General features: G+C 39.9%; 1 protein-coding gene across 2 annotated transcripts in view; it reads left to right on the top strand.

Moving 5' to 3' along the window:
* The first annotated feature begins 1,958 nt into the window (after positions 1–1,958).
* The window catches only part of dync1i2a (dynein, cytoplasmic 1, intermediate chain 2a), a 63,556-nt gene continuing 48,627 nt past the window's right edge, over positions 1,959–16,887 (top strand). For both annotated transcript variants that reach the window (XM_060930006.1, XM_060930005.1), the window contains exons 1-2: positions 1,959–2,044; positions 3,824–3,935. In XM_060930006.1, coding sequence (XP_060785989.1) covers positions 3,828–3,935 — 108 coding nt within the window. In that variant the 5' untranslated portion in view covers positions 1,959–2,044; positions 3,824–3,827. The remainder of the gene's footprint in view (positions 2,045–3,823; positions 3,936–16,887) is intronic.

Genomic DNA, 16,887 nt, shown 5'->3' with positions numbered 1-16,887 from the left:
ACTGTAATTATAATTGTGTGCAAGAAGAAGAAGAAACCTTTATTCATCACATTCACACTTCAAGCACAGTGAAATTCATCCTCTGCATTTAACCCATCTGAAGCAGTGAACACAAGCACACACTCAGAGCAGTGAGCAGCCACACCAGAGCGCCCGGGGAGCAGTCAGGGGTCAGGTACCTCACTCAAGGGCACCTCAGCCCAAGGCCGCCCCATGTCAACCTAACTGCATGTCTTTGGATTGTGGGGGAAACCCACGCAGACACGGGGAGAACATGCAAATTCCACACAGAAAGGCCGTCACTGGCCGCTGGGTTCAAACCCGGACCCTTCTTGCTGTGAGGCGACCGTGCTAACCACTACACCACCGTGCCACCTGTGCAAGTAGTTAAGGTAAAAATTTACGTTTATAGCTCTTTCTGGAGTGTTCAACTTGAGGACTATCGCGTTTGATGCTCCAACAATAGTCAGCCATCATATGTATATCCCATCTATGGAATCAATTTTGTGCCAAAATGTTCATACAATACTTTTGAAATATCAAACAAAAACGGCACATCAAAATACAAAAAAAGAAAAAAAGTCAATTTTTTTAGACTGGCAAACAAATTATTCGTGTAATCATGCAAAATATCAGTCTATTACGGAAGCATATTAGGGCCACTTGGAGAAAATATTTTTTTCTAAATTCCGAGATTAAAAGTCGGAAATTTCAAGAAAAAAGTCGAAATTTTCGAGAAAAAAAGTCGAAATCTTCGAGATTAAAAGTCAAAATTTTCGAGATTAAAAGTCAAAATTTTCTAGATTAAAAGTCGAAATTTTCGAGAAAAAAGTCGAAATTATGACATTTAATACACTTCCGTAGTCTATTACTCTTCAGAACCCTTTTATTTTTGTTCCGCGTCTTTCTCAGTTTTGTTTGCTGTAATTTATTTTGGTTGCGATTCCAGCTTTCTCGTTTGCGCTCCCTGACTTTTTGCTTGCAGTTTTGGCACAAACTTCACGTGTGGGTGGGCTGTCCAGGAACGCATTCCCATTGGCTAACTTGCGTTTGACTGACAGCTACGCTCAGCCATTCCCTACTCGGATTCTGGCGGACTGTTTGACGAGTGACCGATCCATTGATGGTAAACAAGGATCAAGTGGACTTCAGTGGCGACTATGATATTGAATTTACACTTTGTTGAATTAATCAATATCATAGTCGCCACTGAAGTCCACTCGATCCTTGTTTACCGTCAGTGGATCGGTCACTTGCCAAACAGTCCGCCAGAATCCGAGTAGGGAATGGCCGCAACAGCCTCCGGGGAATGGCTGAGCGTAGCTGTCAGTCAAACACAAGTTAGCCAATGGGAATGCATTCCTGGACAGCCCACCCACACGTGAAGTTTGTGCCAAAACTGCAAGCAAAAAGTCAGGGAGCGCAAACGAGAAAGCTGGAATCGCAACCAAAATAAATTACAGCAAACAAAACCGAGAAAGACGCGGAACAAAAATAAAAGGTTTCTGAAGAGTAATAGACTGATATTTTGCACGATTACACGAATAATTTGTTTGCCAGTCTAAAAAAATAGACTTTTTCTTTTTTTGTATTTTGATTTGTCGTTTTTGTTTGATATTTCAAAAGTATTGTATGAACATTTTGGCACAAAATTGATTCCATACCCATCTACCCTGATCACGTTCTTCCATAACCTTCAAATAGTCTTACTACAGTGGAATTTTGCTTATCTGGAGGGTAAGCTGTGGAGAAAAAACTTGACGTGCTAGAAAAAAACTGACTGCAATTTTGGAATCAGCATGCCAATTTTAGTTTTAATCAGCATAAAAATCTAACTCAACAAAAAATTTTTTTTCAAATTGTTCCCCAAGGTTGTTTAAGTAGTAGTAGCAGCAGTATATCGCGTTATTATTGTAGTACTGGTTTGAACCTTCTCGCTTCCCGTTATTCGTCATCACTCCTCCCATACCCGGAAGTTGTTCTGTGTACGGTGCCAACAATAACAACGGTTTCTGGAGTTAAATCAAACAAGCTTAGCTAACGGGTCAGTTTTTGTCTGTTTAACAGCATTGTAAAAATTTTCAGCAAATTATTTGCTGTTTTATTTGCCCGGGTCGCTCTGTATCTTGTTACTGTGAGTCAGTTTTCTGTGTTCCATCCCCGCTGGATGAATGATAGGTTTGTTAGCTAACCAGCAGCACCGTAGCCAGCAGTGAGCGTTGAGGCTAATGTAATGGTGAGGTGTGTGTGATTAATCGGATAGAGCGCGATTTCATTACCGAGCTGAATATATTTACTGTGTCTTAGTTGTGTGATGTGTAAAACAGCTGGCCAGGTGTGTTACTGCTGTAATGCAAACCTCTCATGGTCACTTGACCTCGGTGCCGCCCATGCTAGTGAGTTAGCTGTGGACTTTAATATACAGTGAACTGAAGATAAAGATTTCTCAAGAAGAACTGAATGGAAATTGTGCCATAAATCTTTTATTCATTAACAATTAACTTATTTTTTTTAACTATTAACCGCTTTATGACCGTACAGGAGGCGCAGGAAGGTTGTGTGTTCGAATCATTCTTGTTTTGCTCTGGGCTGACTTTCTAAACCCGTTTAGGTTATTCATAGTATTAGTAGCAGCAGTGATACATTTTGTATAAACAGAAAGAAAATCGTTTTATGATTTTTGGAAACATTTTATGAAGACAAATAAAAAAAACCCTTTTTTTTGGTCAGTGGGTTTATTAATCTGTGTCTAATCTTCTACGTCAGTGCTTGTAGAACAGTGCTTTCTTTATATTCTTAATCTCCATCAAATCACGAGTTGTAGTGAAAGAAAGCACAACTTTATTCATCACACACTTGTGAAATTTCCTCTCTGCATTTAACCCATCTGAAGCAGTGAAAACACACACATACCCAGAGCAGTGGGCAGCCATGCTAACAGCGGCCAGGGAGCAGTTGGGAGTTCGGTGCCTCGCTCAAGGGCACCTCAGCCCGAGGCCGTCCCATATTAACCTAACCACGTGTCTTTGGATTGTGGGAGAAACCGGAGCACCCGGAGGAAACCCATGCAGACACGGGGAGAACATGCAAACTCCACACAGAAAGGCCCTCGCCGGCTGCTGGGTTCAAACCCAGAACCTTCTTGCTGTGAGGCGACCGTGCTAACCACTACACCACCATGCCGATCTGAACAAAATGAATAACCAAGCTGTTTTTGTCCAAAATGTGAAATGTAGGAATAAAACCCCACCATTTCACTTTCTTTTTATCAGGATTTTTAGCATGTTTGCTTAATTGTACTGTTTTGTGTGTAAATGAGAATTTGTCACACCTGGTGTAGAGAAGAAGAAAAATCTTCAGGTCAGTTCTATTGTGTTGTCTGGACAGTGTGAATTTCTGACCGGGGATAGTCTCCTTTCTGGATAATCAGACTTTTAATGTATGCACTGTAAAAAATGATTTATTGTTTTAACTTAAAGTTAGTACCTGGGCTGCCTTAAAACTTTGAGTTCACTGAAATTCATATAGTAAGTTAAATTGTTCACCTCGTTGTGTTTAACTTACTATATTAATTTCAATGAACTCAAAATTTTAAGGCAGCGCGGGTACTAACTTTTTTTTAAGTTAAAACAACAAATAATTTTTTACAGTGGAAATCCACAGCTGTCCATGTTTTCGTCTTTCTTTAAATGGCGTGGTAATGAGATTAGCTAGTTAAGTTGCTGTAATCTATGTACGGAACGTGGTGATGTGAGCATTTTTGCTCTGCTCACGCACAGGAAAGTTTAGTAAGTGTACATAATGAGACTCTTCTGTTCTGCAGCATCATGTCGGATAAGAGTGAGCTGAAGGCGGAGTTGGAGAGGAAGAAGCAGCGCCTCGCACAAATACGGGAAGAAAAGAAGAGAAAAGAGGAAGAACGCAAGAAAAAAGAGGTGAGAACATATATCCAGCACACAGTTTATAAGATACGCTTGTTGGTATTGGCACACACAAGAAACAAGACATTTTATGGTTATTCTGCTTTTGCTCATATGGAAATTTGCACCTTGTACATCTTATTTAAAATAACTGAGTTTCAAAGAAAAAATGTCATAGAATAAAAAGTGTGCAATGGAAAAGTAATGGTGTACTTTCACATTCTTGAGGGAACGTGAGCTATTATACCATGGGATGGATAGTTGGTTGGCTATTTATTGGTTGATTGCTACAGAGCTTTAAATAGTAAATATGGGCAATGTGAGACAAATACATTACTAGTCAAAAGTTTGGACACACTTTCTAATTCAATGTTTTTTTGTTTTGTTTTGTTTTTTTAATCCCCCGCTGGCTGAAAGGCCCGAAGGGAGATTACGTCGTGCCGATGTCCGTCCCGGGAAGTGTACTTACCTTCTGAAATCAACTCCTCTCACAATTTTTGGAGGAATTTCGCGAAACATGACAGGATTCTTTGTTATATGTCGGTAATGCGCGTATTGCAGTTCCATTCAATTCAGTCGCTTGTTTACCAAACTTGTACTTTGACAATTTCATGAGGGTGTATTAAGCACTTATAGCGTAGATACAGTTGCTAGTGGGGGATATTGTGCTCTCGGAGCACTCTTGTCTTTATTTTTATTGATTTAAAAGTCACTTCATGTCTTCAAGTAGTGATGGATGTCGTTTCTCTTTATTTATTCGTCACATGCACACTTCAAGCACAGAGAAATTCATCCTCTGCATTTAACTCATCTGAAGCAGTGAACACACGCGCGCACACACACCCAGAGCAGTGGGCAGCCCAGAGCGCCCGGGGAGCAGTCAGGGGTTCGGTACCTTGCTCAAGGGCACCTCAGCCCAAGGCCGCCCCACGTCAACCTAACTGCATGTCTTTGGATTGTGGGGGAAACCTGAGCACCCAGAGGAAACCCACGGGGAGAACATGCAAACTCCACACAGAAAGGCCCTCGCCGGCCACTTGGTTCGAACCCGGAACCTTCTTGCTGTGAGGCGACCGTGCTAACCACTACACCACCGTGCCGCAGTTGAGCGGTTCTTGACGTAATATGGATATTTACTGTCTTTTTATTATTGACTGTTTGATCTCAAACACATTTAAGAAGGCAAGAATTTCCACTAATTAACTTTTGATGAGGCACCTGTTAATTGAAAAGCATTCCAGGTGCCTACCTCATGAAGCTGGTTAAGATAATGCCAATAGCGTGTAAAGCGTCATCAAGGTAAACGCTGGCTACTCTGAAAGATCTAAAATATGAAACAATACAGAAGAACCTATGAATGAGTAGGGGTGTACAAACTTTTGAGTTGTACGGTAGATTACAAAGGACTAAGGACAGTTTCCCAAGATATATTTCATTTTACTAACAAAGAGGCAGTAAAATGGTGCTTTTTTATTATTTGCAGCATGAAAAACAGGTCTTAATGAACGTGTATGTGCAAAGATAAACAATTATCCATTCAAAAATGGAGGGATGAGACATTTGTTCCAAAAATAGATTTTAATGACCATTCGGCTGCTTGTTACAGTGAGTCATAATGTCGATCAGTTAGAAATGTACTGATCGTATGTGTGCTGTTCTCAGAATGATGGTGATATCAGGAGCATATTGCCATGTTGTCCAGCCCGAAGAGTGAATGTGTGCTTTTACATCAAGTGGCTCTTTTTCACAAAGTTGTGGACAGATTATTCTGTATATGAAATGAGCTGTGATTTGAGTGCAATTGGTAACATTGCCAGTTCACAGTATTTCCCAGTTCAGTCCTGAGCTTGGGTTTCCTCTGGCTTCCTCGGTTTCATTTCAGTTCCCAAGAACATTTGCATGTTCTCCCCATGTCTGTGTGGGTTTCCTCTGGGTGCTCCGGTTTCCCTCCACAGTTCAGACATGCGGTTAGGTTAACATGGGTGTGCCCTTGGGCTGAAGTGCCCTTGGGCAAGGCACCTAACCCCCAACTGCTCCCTGGGTGTTATAGCATGGCTGCCCACTGCTCTGGGTATGTGTGTGCGCTCATTGCTCGCATGTGTGTGTTCACTGCTTCAGATGGGTTAAACGCAGAGAGGAATTTCACTGTGCTTCAGTGTACGTCTCATCTCATTATCTCTAGCCACTTTATCCTTCTACAGGGTCGCAGGCAAGCTGGAGCCTATCCCAGCTGACTACGGGCGAATGGCGGGGTACACCCTGGACAAGTCGCCAGGTCATCACAGGGCTGACACAGAGACACAGACAACCATTCACACTCACATTCACACCTACGGTCAATTTAGAGTCCCCAGTTAACCTAACCTGCATGTCTTTGGACTGTGGGGGAAACCGGAGCACCCGGAGGAAACCCACGCGGACACGGGGAGAACATGCAAACTCCACACAGAAAGGCCCTCGCCGGCCACGGGGCTCGAACCCAGACCTTCTTGCTGTGAGGCGACAGCACTAACCACTACACCACCGTGCCGCCCCTTCAGTGTACGTGTGATAAATAAAGTTGTTGTTCTTCTAACCTGCTGATTGGCTTTGGCTTTGTAAAAAGTGCCACTTGGTGTGAATGAGCGTGTACATGGTTTCCTGCGATGGACTGGTCTTCTATCCAGGATGTACCGTATTCCTGCCTCGTACGCTCGTGTTCCTGGGATCCACCATGACCCTGCCCAGGGAAAAGCGGTTACTGATGATGAATGAACTAACATCTGTAATTGAAGATATTCATGTTTGTAGAAGGGTACATTGAAAAATCTCGACTAGTATCTCAGTTTGCGAGGGTAAATTTGTACTTGTGTTTTCTGATTTCATTCTGTGGAATAGATGCGATCGCAGATTCCTAAGGTGGTTCTTTCATGGATCATCTTTCACATCTCTATCGTAGGTCTGAAGAACTCCGTGCAGCCTCTTAAATATAAATATCTACCATTGTAGATATTTCTTTAGAAAAATACTTTTTATTTTCGCAAAATTCTATGTCTTTCTGGGAGAAAGTGGAAAAACAATACCTTTTTGTTTTCACCTCCTTTATATTTCCCACACCTACCCAGGTTACACGCCGTAACCATTCTTCAGTTGGATTGTACACAATTTTTGTCTTCTGTCTATTTTTGCGACCAGTTCACTTGAAGTAAGTATACAACAGTGGTTTTCAAAGTGGGGGCTGCCAGGGGGCGCTGGGGGGCCTCAGAAAGTTGGAGGGACGATAACAAAAAAATTGCGAAAAAAATATACTTTTAAAAATAATTATTATTAAATATATTGTAATTAGTTTTTTAATTATTATAAAATATAATTAGGCCAAATAAAAAAAAAGTGTGTTTCCGGTAACCCGACCGACCGAGAATTTTGGCGGCGAAATTGCAGACCGTAAAGTTTTTATTAGAAAGTTCCCTCGATATTTTAGTGTAAGCGGCGTTAGTTTGTCATAATTTTTTGTTTCAACGCATTCAAGTTGTGAAAGAAAGGATGAAAAGTAAAATGTTTCGCCACTTCAATCAGCCCTCCTGCATAAACATGGAAGCGTGCTTGTATACTGAAGGAGGAAGGAAAACTGAGCCGAGCCGCCATTTTGAATCCTCATTCAAGGCTGTAATGCAAATTGCTTCCTCTTCAGTATACAAGTGCACTTCCATGGCAGGGAAAAACACTACATTTTGCCGCCTATGTAGTCCCCTATTTATACAAATAGGAGTCATTCAGGATTCAGCCATGTTTTTGCTCGGTGTTTTTGCTCGACCCAAGTTCTACAGTAGGCTAGGCGAGGCCGTCTGCTTTTAATGGAAGTAGCCTAGCCTAGGACGTTATTTTCACATTATTTCTTGATAAGGTGTTTTCATGTTATTACATGAAAATATCATGAAATAACGTGATAATTTCGTATCATGAAATTACGTGATGTTATGTTATTACATGATAAATATATTGTAAAAACGTGATAACTTTAACAATATCTTTTCACATAATTACTTGATTCTAAGCCAATTTTTTTTTTGAGTGTGGCAGCAATACGCTTCCGTAGATCATAACTCGAACTCTCGCGATATATATATTTTTTTATTCGTTTAAAGATTTAAAACACTTTTTTATTTTATTATGATGTGTGGTATAAAGGATTCTGTGCCAAAATGCTATTTTGTAAGATGTTTACTTGTGTTCATTTTTTCGAACAAAATAAAAAAAAAATTAAGAAAAAACCTTTTTCCTACCTACCGACCTTATTTTAGTATTTCATGTTACCTGAAACACACTATCTTTTTTTGGCCTTATTAATAATAATACATCATATCGAAACATTGTTTGCCATGCTCATCTCTCCGATTGCCTGTGACGTTGCGGTTTGCGCCATTTATCAAGCTGCTTTGCTCCTCAAGCTAGCGTATTGCTAGCGCAAAATGGACAGGTTTTTGAAGAAGAGACCGAAGGAACAAACCAACAGCCCTGCTGTGGAGGACACTGCTGCGAAAAAAACTAAGAAGTCCTGGCCAACTAAAATCCGAAAATATGAGGCAGCATACATTAAGTATGGCTTTACAGCCATACAGAAAAATGGCCATGATTGCCTGAAATGCGTCCTCTGTCTGGAGACCCTGTCAAACGAATGCTTAAAACCTTCGAAACTTCGTCACTTGGTACAAAAACATCCGACAGATGCCGAAAAAACAGTAGATTTCTTCAGACGCAAAGAAGAGCATTTGGTCAAGCAATCTGCTGCATTCACCCAGCAAGCTACTGTCCCCGAGTGGGCCCTGAAGACATAATTTTTAGCCTCGTACCACATTGCTCGTGCTAAAATACCTCACTCAATTGGAGAAGATTTGATTTTACCAGCCACCAAAGACATTGTCCAAGAATTGCTTGGTGAGGATGCTGCCAAAAAAAAAATCGATGCTGTCCCACTCTCTGATAACACCGTGAGCCGACGGATTGGTGACATGGCTCAAGACGTATCTGCTCAGCTGTTGGAGCAGGTGAGAGCCAGCAAATACTTCGCACTTCAGCTGGATGAGAGCACAGATTTATCCAATGAGGCCCAACTGCTTGTGTACATCAGATTTATTTCACAGGAAAGATTTGTGGAGGAAATACTATTTTGTAAAGCACTTGAAAGAAGAACTACTGGGAAAGACAGTTTTTAAGTTTTGGACGATTACATCGAGTCTAACGGATTGGACTGGACCCGTTGTGTGGGGGTGTGTTCGGACGGAGCCGCAGCAATGACCAGGAAGATCAGTGGAGTGACCACTCTCATTAAGCAGAAGGCCCCGCATGTAGTGGCCACACACTGCATACTCCATCGCGAGGCACTGGTCGCAAAAAGGATGGTTAACAAGTTGAATCAGGAATCAGGAGGTTATGCAGTTTATTGTTCAGTGTGAAAATATTTGTGTTGAAAACATGTTAGTTAATAATATTCTTATGCTAAACAAATGTAACAATTATTGACTATTGAATAAAACTAAGAGAAAACATTCTAAAAGTTGATGTTTCTTTATGTAGCATTGTCTGTGGGTTTGCAAAGGTGGTCCCCAGCCAGAAGCTAATGCTGTTTGGGGGGCCTTGGCGTGGAAAAGTTTGGGAACCCCTGGTATACAACGTATTCTCACTGGCCGTTAGGATTGGCTGCTGGCAGCAGGGATTACCAGTGATTGTATAATGTATACAGTGTGTAATGAATACTGGGTACAGTGTTTCCCCTAGAAAATGTTTGAAGGTGCGGTGGCAAGACCTGCGCTCAGACGTCCCACCCCAGTACGAGGATAAAAACAGCCAACAGCACAGAAGGCTATACATAGATTAATCCATCGGTCATGACTTTAGCCCACAACATGCCAGCACATAACTGCGCAGAATAAAATGCTAAAACAGCCAACAGTACACAACAAAAGCACCTCGGTAGTAGTCTAACTCAACTTAAACAACTTGCTTGTATCAGTACCAATGCAGTATAGAAACATTGAAAACAGAGGAAGCAGTGCACTCGGCGGTGCTAATAGAAGTAACCAATGACTTACCCTTAAAACTTCCCAAAGGCCTGCCTGCATCTGTCATTGGCCTGCACAAACTCCTTTGCGATGGCTGTCATGTCAGTTTGTTCCAGAATGTCACGGTGAATATAGCAGTTCATCAAGTCATTCAGTCTCTTGTGTCATTGTGGATCGGAGGTATGATTTCAGTCAACAAAGTGTGGAAAACGAACGCTCTGCTGATGCTGAGGGCACGAAGGCCAAAAACCAGGGCACCGAGGCCATAAAATAAAACAATGATTTTTAAGTTCATGTCTATAATGAATTTAATTTAAGGATTAATGACTCTTCTGAGGAAGATTGGAGTCCCGGTCAAAACCATCAAGCAGGTAAAGAAACATCTACACTATTATGTCTGAAGATAAGAAAATATTGAACACATCTAAACTTATCAATCCATCACTCACTTCAAAAATTGTAAAACTTAAACCTATATCCTCCCATAATTTTTGTTCAATTGACACCAAATGTACAAGAGCATCTTCAGACTGTACTACTACGCAGATTTTTGATTAATCAAAATTGAGCCTGGAGTCCATCAAAATGTTTGACTGTAAATGGAACATATACTCGCATGCAGGCTACTGATTAACCCATAAGAGCCCAGACTGATTTCTCAATCAAGGAAAATTATTGAGGAAATAAAATGAACTAAATAGACGACAAAGAAAACATCTCTGACCTTTTATTTTTTAAAATAGCACTTTCATGTCTCAAGATCTGAAATATTAAATTGCAAATTTGCAGAACACTGCAACACTATTACACTGTTAACCCGAAAGTTCATTCTGTGCAAACAGTTTGAGTAAATACCACTTTTAAAGATTAGTTTTATTGCATTAAACAGTATGAGTATATGAAGAGTATATGAGACAGTCATTGGGTGTACTCATGTTTGTAATTTAAACAAACTAAAACTATCATGTTTTACCTCAGGCCACAGTGCTGCCCTGTTGTGATCGGCTCAAAACTCAAGACAAGCTGAGTTGATGGCTACAGAGGAAGTTGCGCCATTTTCTAATTTACACAGAGCAATTTAAGGTCTTTGCACTTTTGACAGCAAGCTAATTAGCATGTTAGCGGCTACAGTCGGTACTTGGCACGTTAAAAGTGGGTCAACGTTGTAACGACATAACGCTACTGTACAAGCAATGTTTATTTAACGGTAACAAACTTAAGCCCTATATGTTGAAATTCCTCTCTTATTCGTTCGTTATCACACAGTCTTACCTCAGTCAACTTCTTCCCTCCTTCTGTGAAAATTCAATGTCTCAGACGCAAACACAAGTGGGCGGGAGATGCGTTTGATTAAGTCTTCTGATTGGCTGGTGATAGATTGGTAGGCGGGGGACACGTTTGATTAAGTCTCCTGATTGGCTGGTGATAGATTGGTGTCATTATAGCGCGTCAGAGCAGTTCATGCCAGGCTCGAGTCTGCTCAACGTCAAAAAATATTGGTTTAGCCTATTTTTAAAATAATTTTCAAAAATAATTTTCAAAAAGTTACCCGGGCCACGGCCCCCCTTCAGGAATTCCTGAAGGTGCGGCAGCAAAAATCAAGGTGTGGCGGCCCGCCGCAGCCAATTGTACATAGCGGAAACACTGGGGTATTGTCGCGACTGAACATGGATGAACCTAAACAACAATGCAAAGCTGTAAATTCTTTCATGTGCATGTATTGCGCATTGCAGAATATGACATCATGCTATATAAATTTGAATCCCTAGCTTCGTGTTGTATAATCTTATGCTCAGCTTTACATGTTACTTGACTAAACTATAACCCCTTTCACATACGGAACCCATGAATGTATGAGGTAAAAACAACATGGAATAGATAGTAAATTTTCATTCCCACTCAGTCTTCCATAACAGATACCGTGTTTTCCCACCTGAATGCAACAGAGCGTGAACCTCTGCGAGATGCGTAAAACATGCGAGACCTGATATGCGGTATAATTCACAGGAGGCAAGTCTACTATTGTGAAAAGCCCAAGCTGAGACATTAGCTAGTTATTAACATGGCACCAATCGAGCTGCATCGTGGCTCTGTTGCGAGGGTTCTCTTCCTGTTTCTGAAAATCGGTTGGGTTCAAGCAAAGGCTATTTATTACGGTGGCCGGGAAGTGCAAAACAAAATTACAAAATGTGAAACACTTTGTAATTTTATAAGACAAAATTACATGAGCAAAACACTTTTTTACCAAGGACAAAACAAATTTACAACTTAGAAAACAAATTGACAAGACGCGAAACACTTTTACGAGCGCTGAGGTAAATTTACGAGTGGCGGGACACTTTTACCAGTCCCGAAACAAATTTACAAAGTGTACCGAATGCCGGAAGTACAGTGGCCAGGAAGCGATAGTGTGAGTGGTCAATTCGTGTTCCCTGTGTTCCCGAAATCAGTCACTACTCATTATATAGTCCTCTATATAGAATTCCCTAGATAGTGAATGAGTGAGTGATTTTGGACACAGCCAACGGAATGCGCTTAGTCCTTCTGTCTGGTCCGTGTCCTTTAAAAATTCTAGAGACCGTCCACACAAACTGCGTTAAACGGTTCATGTGTTTTCCACAAAAGGGGCAAAACATCATTTGGTCACAGTTGACGTGCCGTCACCATAAACTCCATAGAAGACAACACGAATTGACCGCTCACTCTATTGCTTCTGGGTCACTTGTGGCATTTGGTACATTCCCCTTGTGAAGATTTTCATTTGTAAATTTGTTTCGGGACTGGTAAAAGTGTTCCGCCACTTGTAAATTTGTCTCAGCGCTCGTAAAAGTGTTTCGTGTCTTGTCAATTTGTTTTCTAAGTTGTAAATTTGTTTTGTCCTTGGTAAAAGTGTTTTGCTCATGTAATTTTGTTTTATAAAACTTAAAAGTGTTTCACATTTTGTAATTTTGTTTTGCACTTTCCGGCTACCATAATTGATCACGTTTCTGATTACAGTATATCTGCCAATATTTTCTTTGCTTGTTGTTTTGCGTTTGCCACAGGTTGCTTTACATTGAGGCAGTAAGGAGTACAGTAGTTCCATCGCAATATCAAAACATCATCATTTACATCATCACCTGCAAAGTCATGACCAATTGTCATATGTAAATCTGATTGTTCCGAATACTACTGGAGCCTTGGTAAAAGATTTCTGTAAATGTTACTAGGTTGCCAGGGGACAGATTAATGTTTCAATTTTGCTGTTTTTTTTTTTCCTCCCATTCCTACATGACACCATTACAGCATAATACTGGTTTTCATTGTAGGTGTGAATGGGATACACACACACACACACACACACACACACACACACACACACACACACACACGTGCGCGCACACCTTTTCGACCAAAACGGACCAGGTTCTTGAACCAGTTCTATTCAGGATTCTTTGAACCTTGGTGCCTGCTAGCGAACCGACCCGCATTTTCACCAGTTTTGAGTGGAACTGTTCTAATCAATAGGGGTGTTCACACGGCACATATTTGCATCGATGCTGCACCGATGTATTTTGTTGCGATATATCTTACACCGGTGTAAATTTTGTGGAGCGTTCACACGTCACAACCCTGCTTACTAGAGAGAAGCGTGTTAGCACCGGTGCAGCCCCACTTGCGTTCACACGGCAGTTTTTGCGATCGTGCTATACGATAGTAATAATGCGGAAATGAAATATGCGCATGCGTGAAAATGTACTTCCTTTTCTCGGTTGTCATGGCATCACCAAGCGCCGGGAAAACAACATGGATGAAAACACCAGTGTTGCCAGATACTGCTGACGTTTTCCAGCCCAAAATATGTTCAAATCCGCCAAAATGCACTTAAAACCGCCCAATCTGGCAACACTGGAAGACACGCAGTTCTGTTGTTGTTGTTGATATTTGCCATTTTGGAAGCGCAAAATACCAGGATGCAAATTATGCAATGCCCGTATGTAATCAACTCTCCTCACGCGTAGCGAGTCTACCCCTGTAGCGTTCAGACGTCCCATTTTATATCGGTGCTGCCCCGCAAACTAGCATTTACTCCGGAGTAAATTTCTTAAACCACCTCCCGAGCAGGGTTAGATTTGCACCGGTCTAAGCAGCTTTCAGGGGCTACACCGGTATAACTTTGTACCGTGTGAACGCTCTGCCGGGGCAGCCCCGGTGCTACACCAGAGTAAAAGTTGCCGTGTGAACACCCCTAATGTGTCATGAACAGAGGGTGGCACACAATTCACAACAGTAGTCGTCACAAGATGGTGGTGCACATTGATTTACCTGCAAGCTTTTATTCTGTTTTTGTTTTTGTTTTTTTCTCCTGAAGGTGTAGCCTTTCCCATTGCGTTCTCTATTGCTGCGCTCTGCTTCCTCTCGGAACTAATGACACGCCCACTAGAGGTGTGACGATTCAGTTTTTTCATGATTCGATGTGAATCAAGATTTTGAGCTTCCGATTCAATTAGATTTGAATCATTATTCACATTTTTGGTCCTTTATTTTATAACTGATGCAAATTATTGTCAATATTCTGTTAACTGTCAGCCTAGAAATGTAGAGCAATTTAAAAAAAAAAAAAAAAAGTCGTGTTGCCTTTGTAGTCTTTATTCAGACTCCAGTCACTCCATTGACTCTGAATGTAGCTATGAAAGTATCACAGTTCAGTCGTTTTTGTCACATTTTTAATTTTCAAATCGCAAAACACTAAGAAACAAAAAAGAAGTGAAGATTTCATGACTTGTCTCAATCTTTTAAAACACAAAATACAGTCTTTATTTTATATTATTCTTTTAACAGGGACAATGCATATTAATAAAAACATTTACATGTAAATACGCAAGATTATAGCCAACGGCTAATTTGCATCTTTAGTCCCTGTGGCAGGTTGATCTTTGGAATAATAAAAATAATAATAATAATAATAATAAAAATAAGGTAAATAATGATAATAATAGTATCCAGGCATTAAAGTGCTTGAGTGCAACTTTTGATCAACAGGTCAATACAGTATACACAGACATATAAATAAGGTCAGGTAAAAATCCAGAATATAGACAATCATAAAGTACTTAAATGCTAAAGTCCAAGCATGTTAAAGTGCTATGCTTCAGTGCAAAAATGCTTTAGATGTTAAAATGCAATATGCAATGTCAAAAACAAGCTGATGTTACATGCTTTGCCTTTGGCCTATTTCTTGCACCAAAGTAAATGTACAGATGTTAAAGCACTAATTAACATGTATTTGGATGTATATTGTGTGCATTACTTAAAGTATTTACTCATAAGATTTATGTATAAATAGTTTGATACCAGCAACATCCCTAAAGTACAGCCCAACAACAACCCCAAACACTGTAACAACCATATACACTACATAAAGAACACATACACTTCAACACATAATCACACACTCTACTACAATCACTTACATTAGGTTATGATATGAGTGCAGATTTGGTTCTCCAGTAGCCATTTTTTAAAAATGTATAGAAAAAGAAGCAAGGGTGGGCATGTCTCTTATTTCATTTGGTATGGTGTTCCATGTATGAGATGCTCTGTATGAAAATACTGACTGCCCAAAGGCACTTTTTCTAAATGGGACTACACAGTCACCTCTAGACCCTGCTCTGGTTGTCCTATTTATATTCTTCTTTATAAAGTTATTCAATGGTGGTGGAGCTAAACCATTGAAAACCTTATATACTAGAATACAGTCTGAATATTTAATTATATTGTCCCAACTCAGAAGTTCATATTTCCTCAGGATAGCACAATGATGATAGGTGTTGGACCTTTTATCCAAGACTTTCAAAGACTGCTTGTATGCCCTCTCAATAGGCTTTAGTGTGGATTTACAGGCCATTGTCCAGCTTGTTATACAATATGTAATATGTGACAATATCATTGCATTCAGGAATAATTTAGATGAATCAACAGTTAAATTATTTCTAATAAATCTGAAGTTGGAAAGATTAAATTTTAATTTATTCATGATTCTTTTTACCTGATGTTTAAAATGCAACTGTGAATCTATTGTGATTCCAAGATATTTAAATTCTTGTACAACCACAAGTCTTGTTCCCTGCACAAATACATCTGGAGTTATATTAGCACTTGCTCTATTTGAAAAAAACATACATACAGTCTTTGAAACATTTAGTTGTAAATGAGAATTTTGCAACCAGCTTGATACATTAGACATAGCAGCAGATAGATGTTGTGCCGCTTGATGTTTTGTTTTTGCATGTACATACACAATTACATCATCTGCATACATTTGACAGAAAACATTTGGTGCACAGTTATTTGGAAGATCATTAATGTACAAACTAAATAACAATGGTCCCAAAACTGAACCTTGAGGAACACCAAATGAACTTTCTAGAATTGTGGATGTAGTGTTGTGTACTTTAACGCACTGTTTTCTCTGTGTGATGTATGACTTTATCCATTGCATTGAATTTAAAGAAAAATTAAAATGAGATAACTTAGTCATTAAAATGTCATGATTTACGGTATCAAATGCCTTCCGCAAATCAAGAAAAACAGCTCCTATGACCCCCCCTGTATCTAATTTTAATTTCATATTTTCCAGAAGATAGCAAATAGCCGTCTCTGTAGAGTGATTTTTTCCTAAAGCCAAATTGCATTTTATTTAAATTATATGGACTATTGTTTAAATACTTAATAAGCTGTTCAGCCACTAATTTTTCAGCTATTTTAGAGACCACTGGAAGAATACTTATTGGTCTATAGTTACTTACTATTGCAGGGTCTCCAGATTTGAAAATCGGTGTAATGACTGCAGATTTCCAATGAGTAGGAAAAACACCTTCATTTATTGATTGATTAATAATACTAGTAATTGGTACAATGAAAGGTGTTTTAAAAGTTTTAAGTAACAT

This window comes from Neoarius graeffei, chromosome 9, assembly GCF_027579695.1.
Source record: "Neoarius graeffei isolate fNeoGra1 chromosome 9, fNeoGra1.pri, whole genome shotgun sequence".
In the NCBI taxonomy this organism is placed as follows: domain Eukaryota; kingdom Metazoa; phylum Chordata; class Actinopteri; order Siluriformes; family Ariidae; genus Neoarius; species Neoarius graeffei.
Note: the sequence above shows the minus strand (reverse complement) of the source record. Positions and strands in the feature narration are given on the sequence as shown.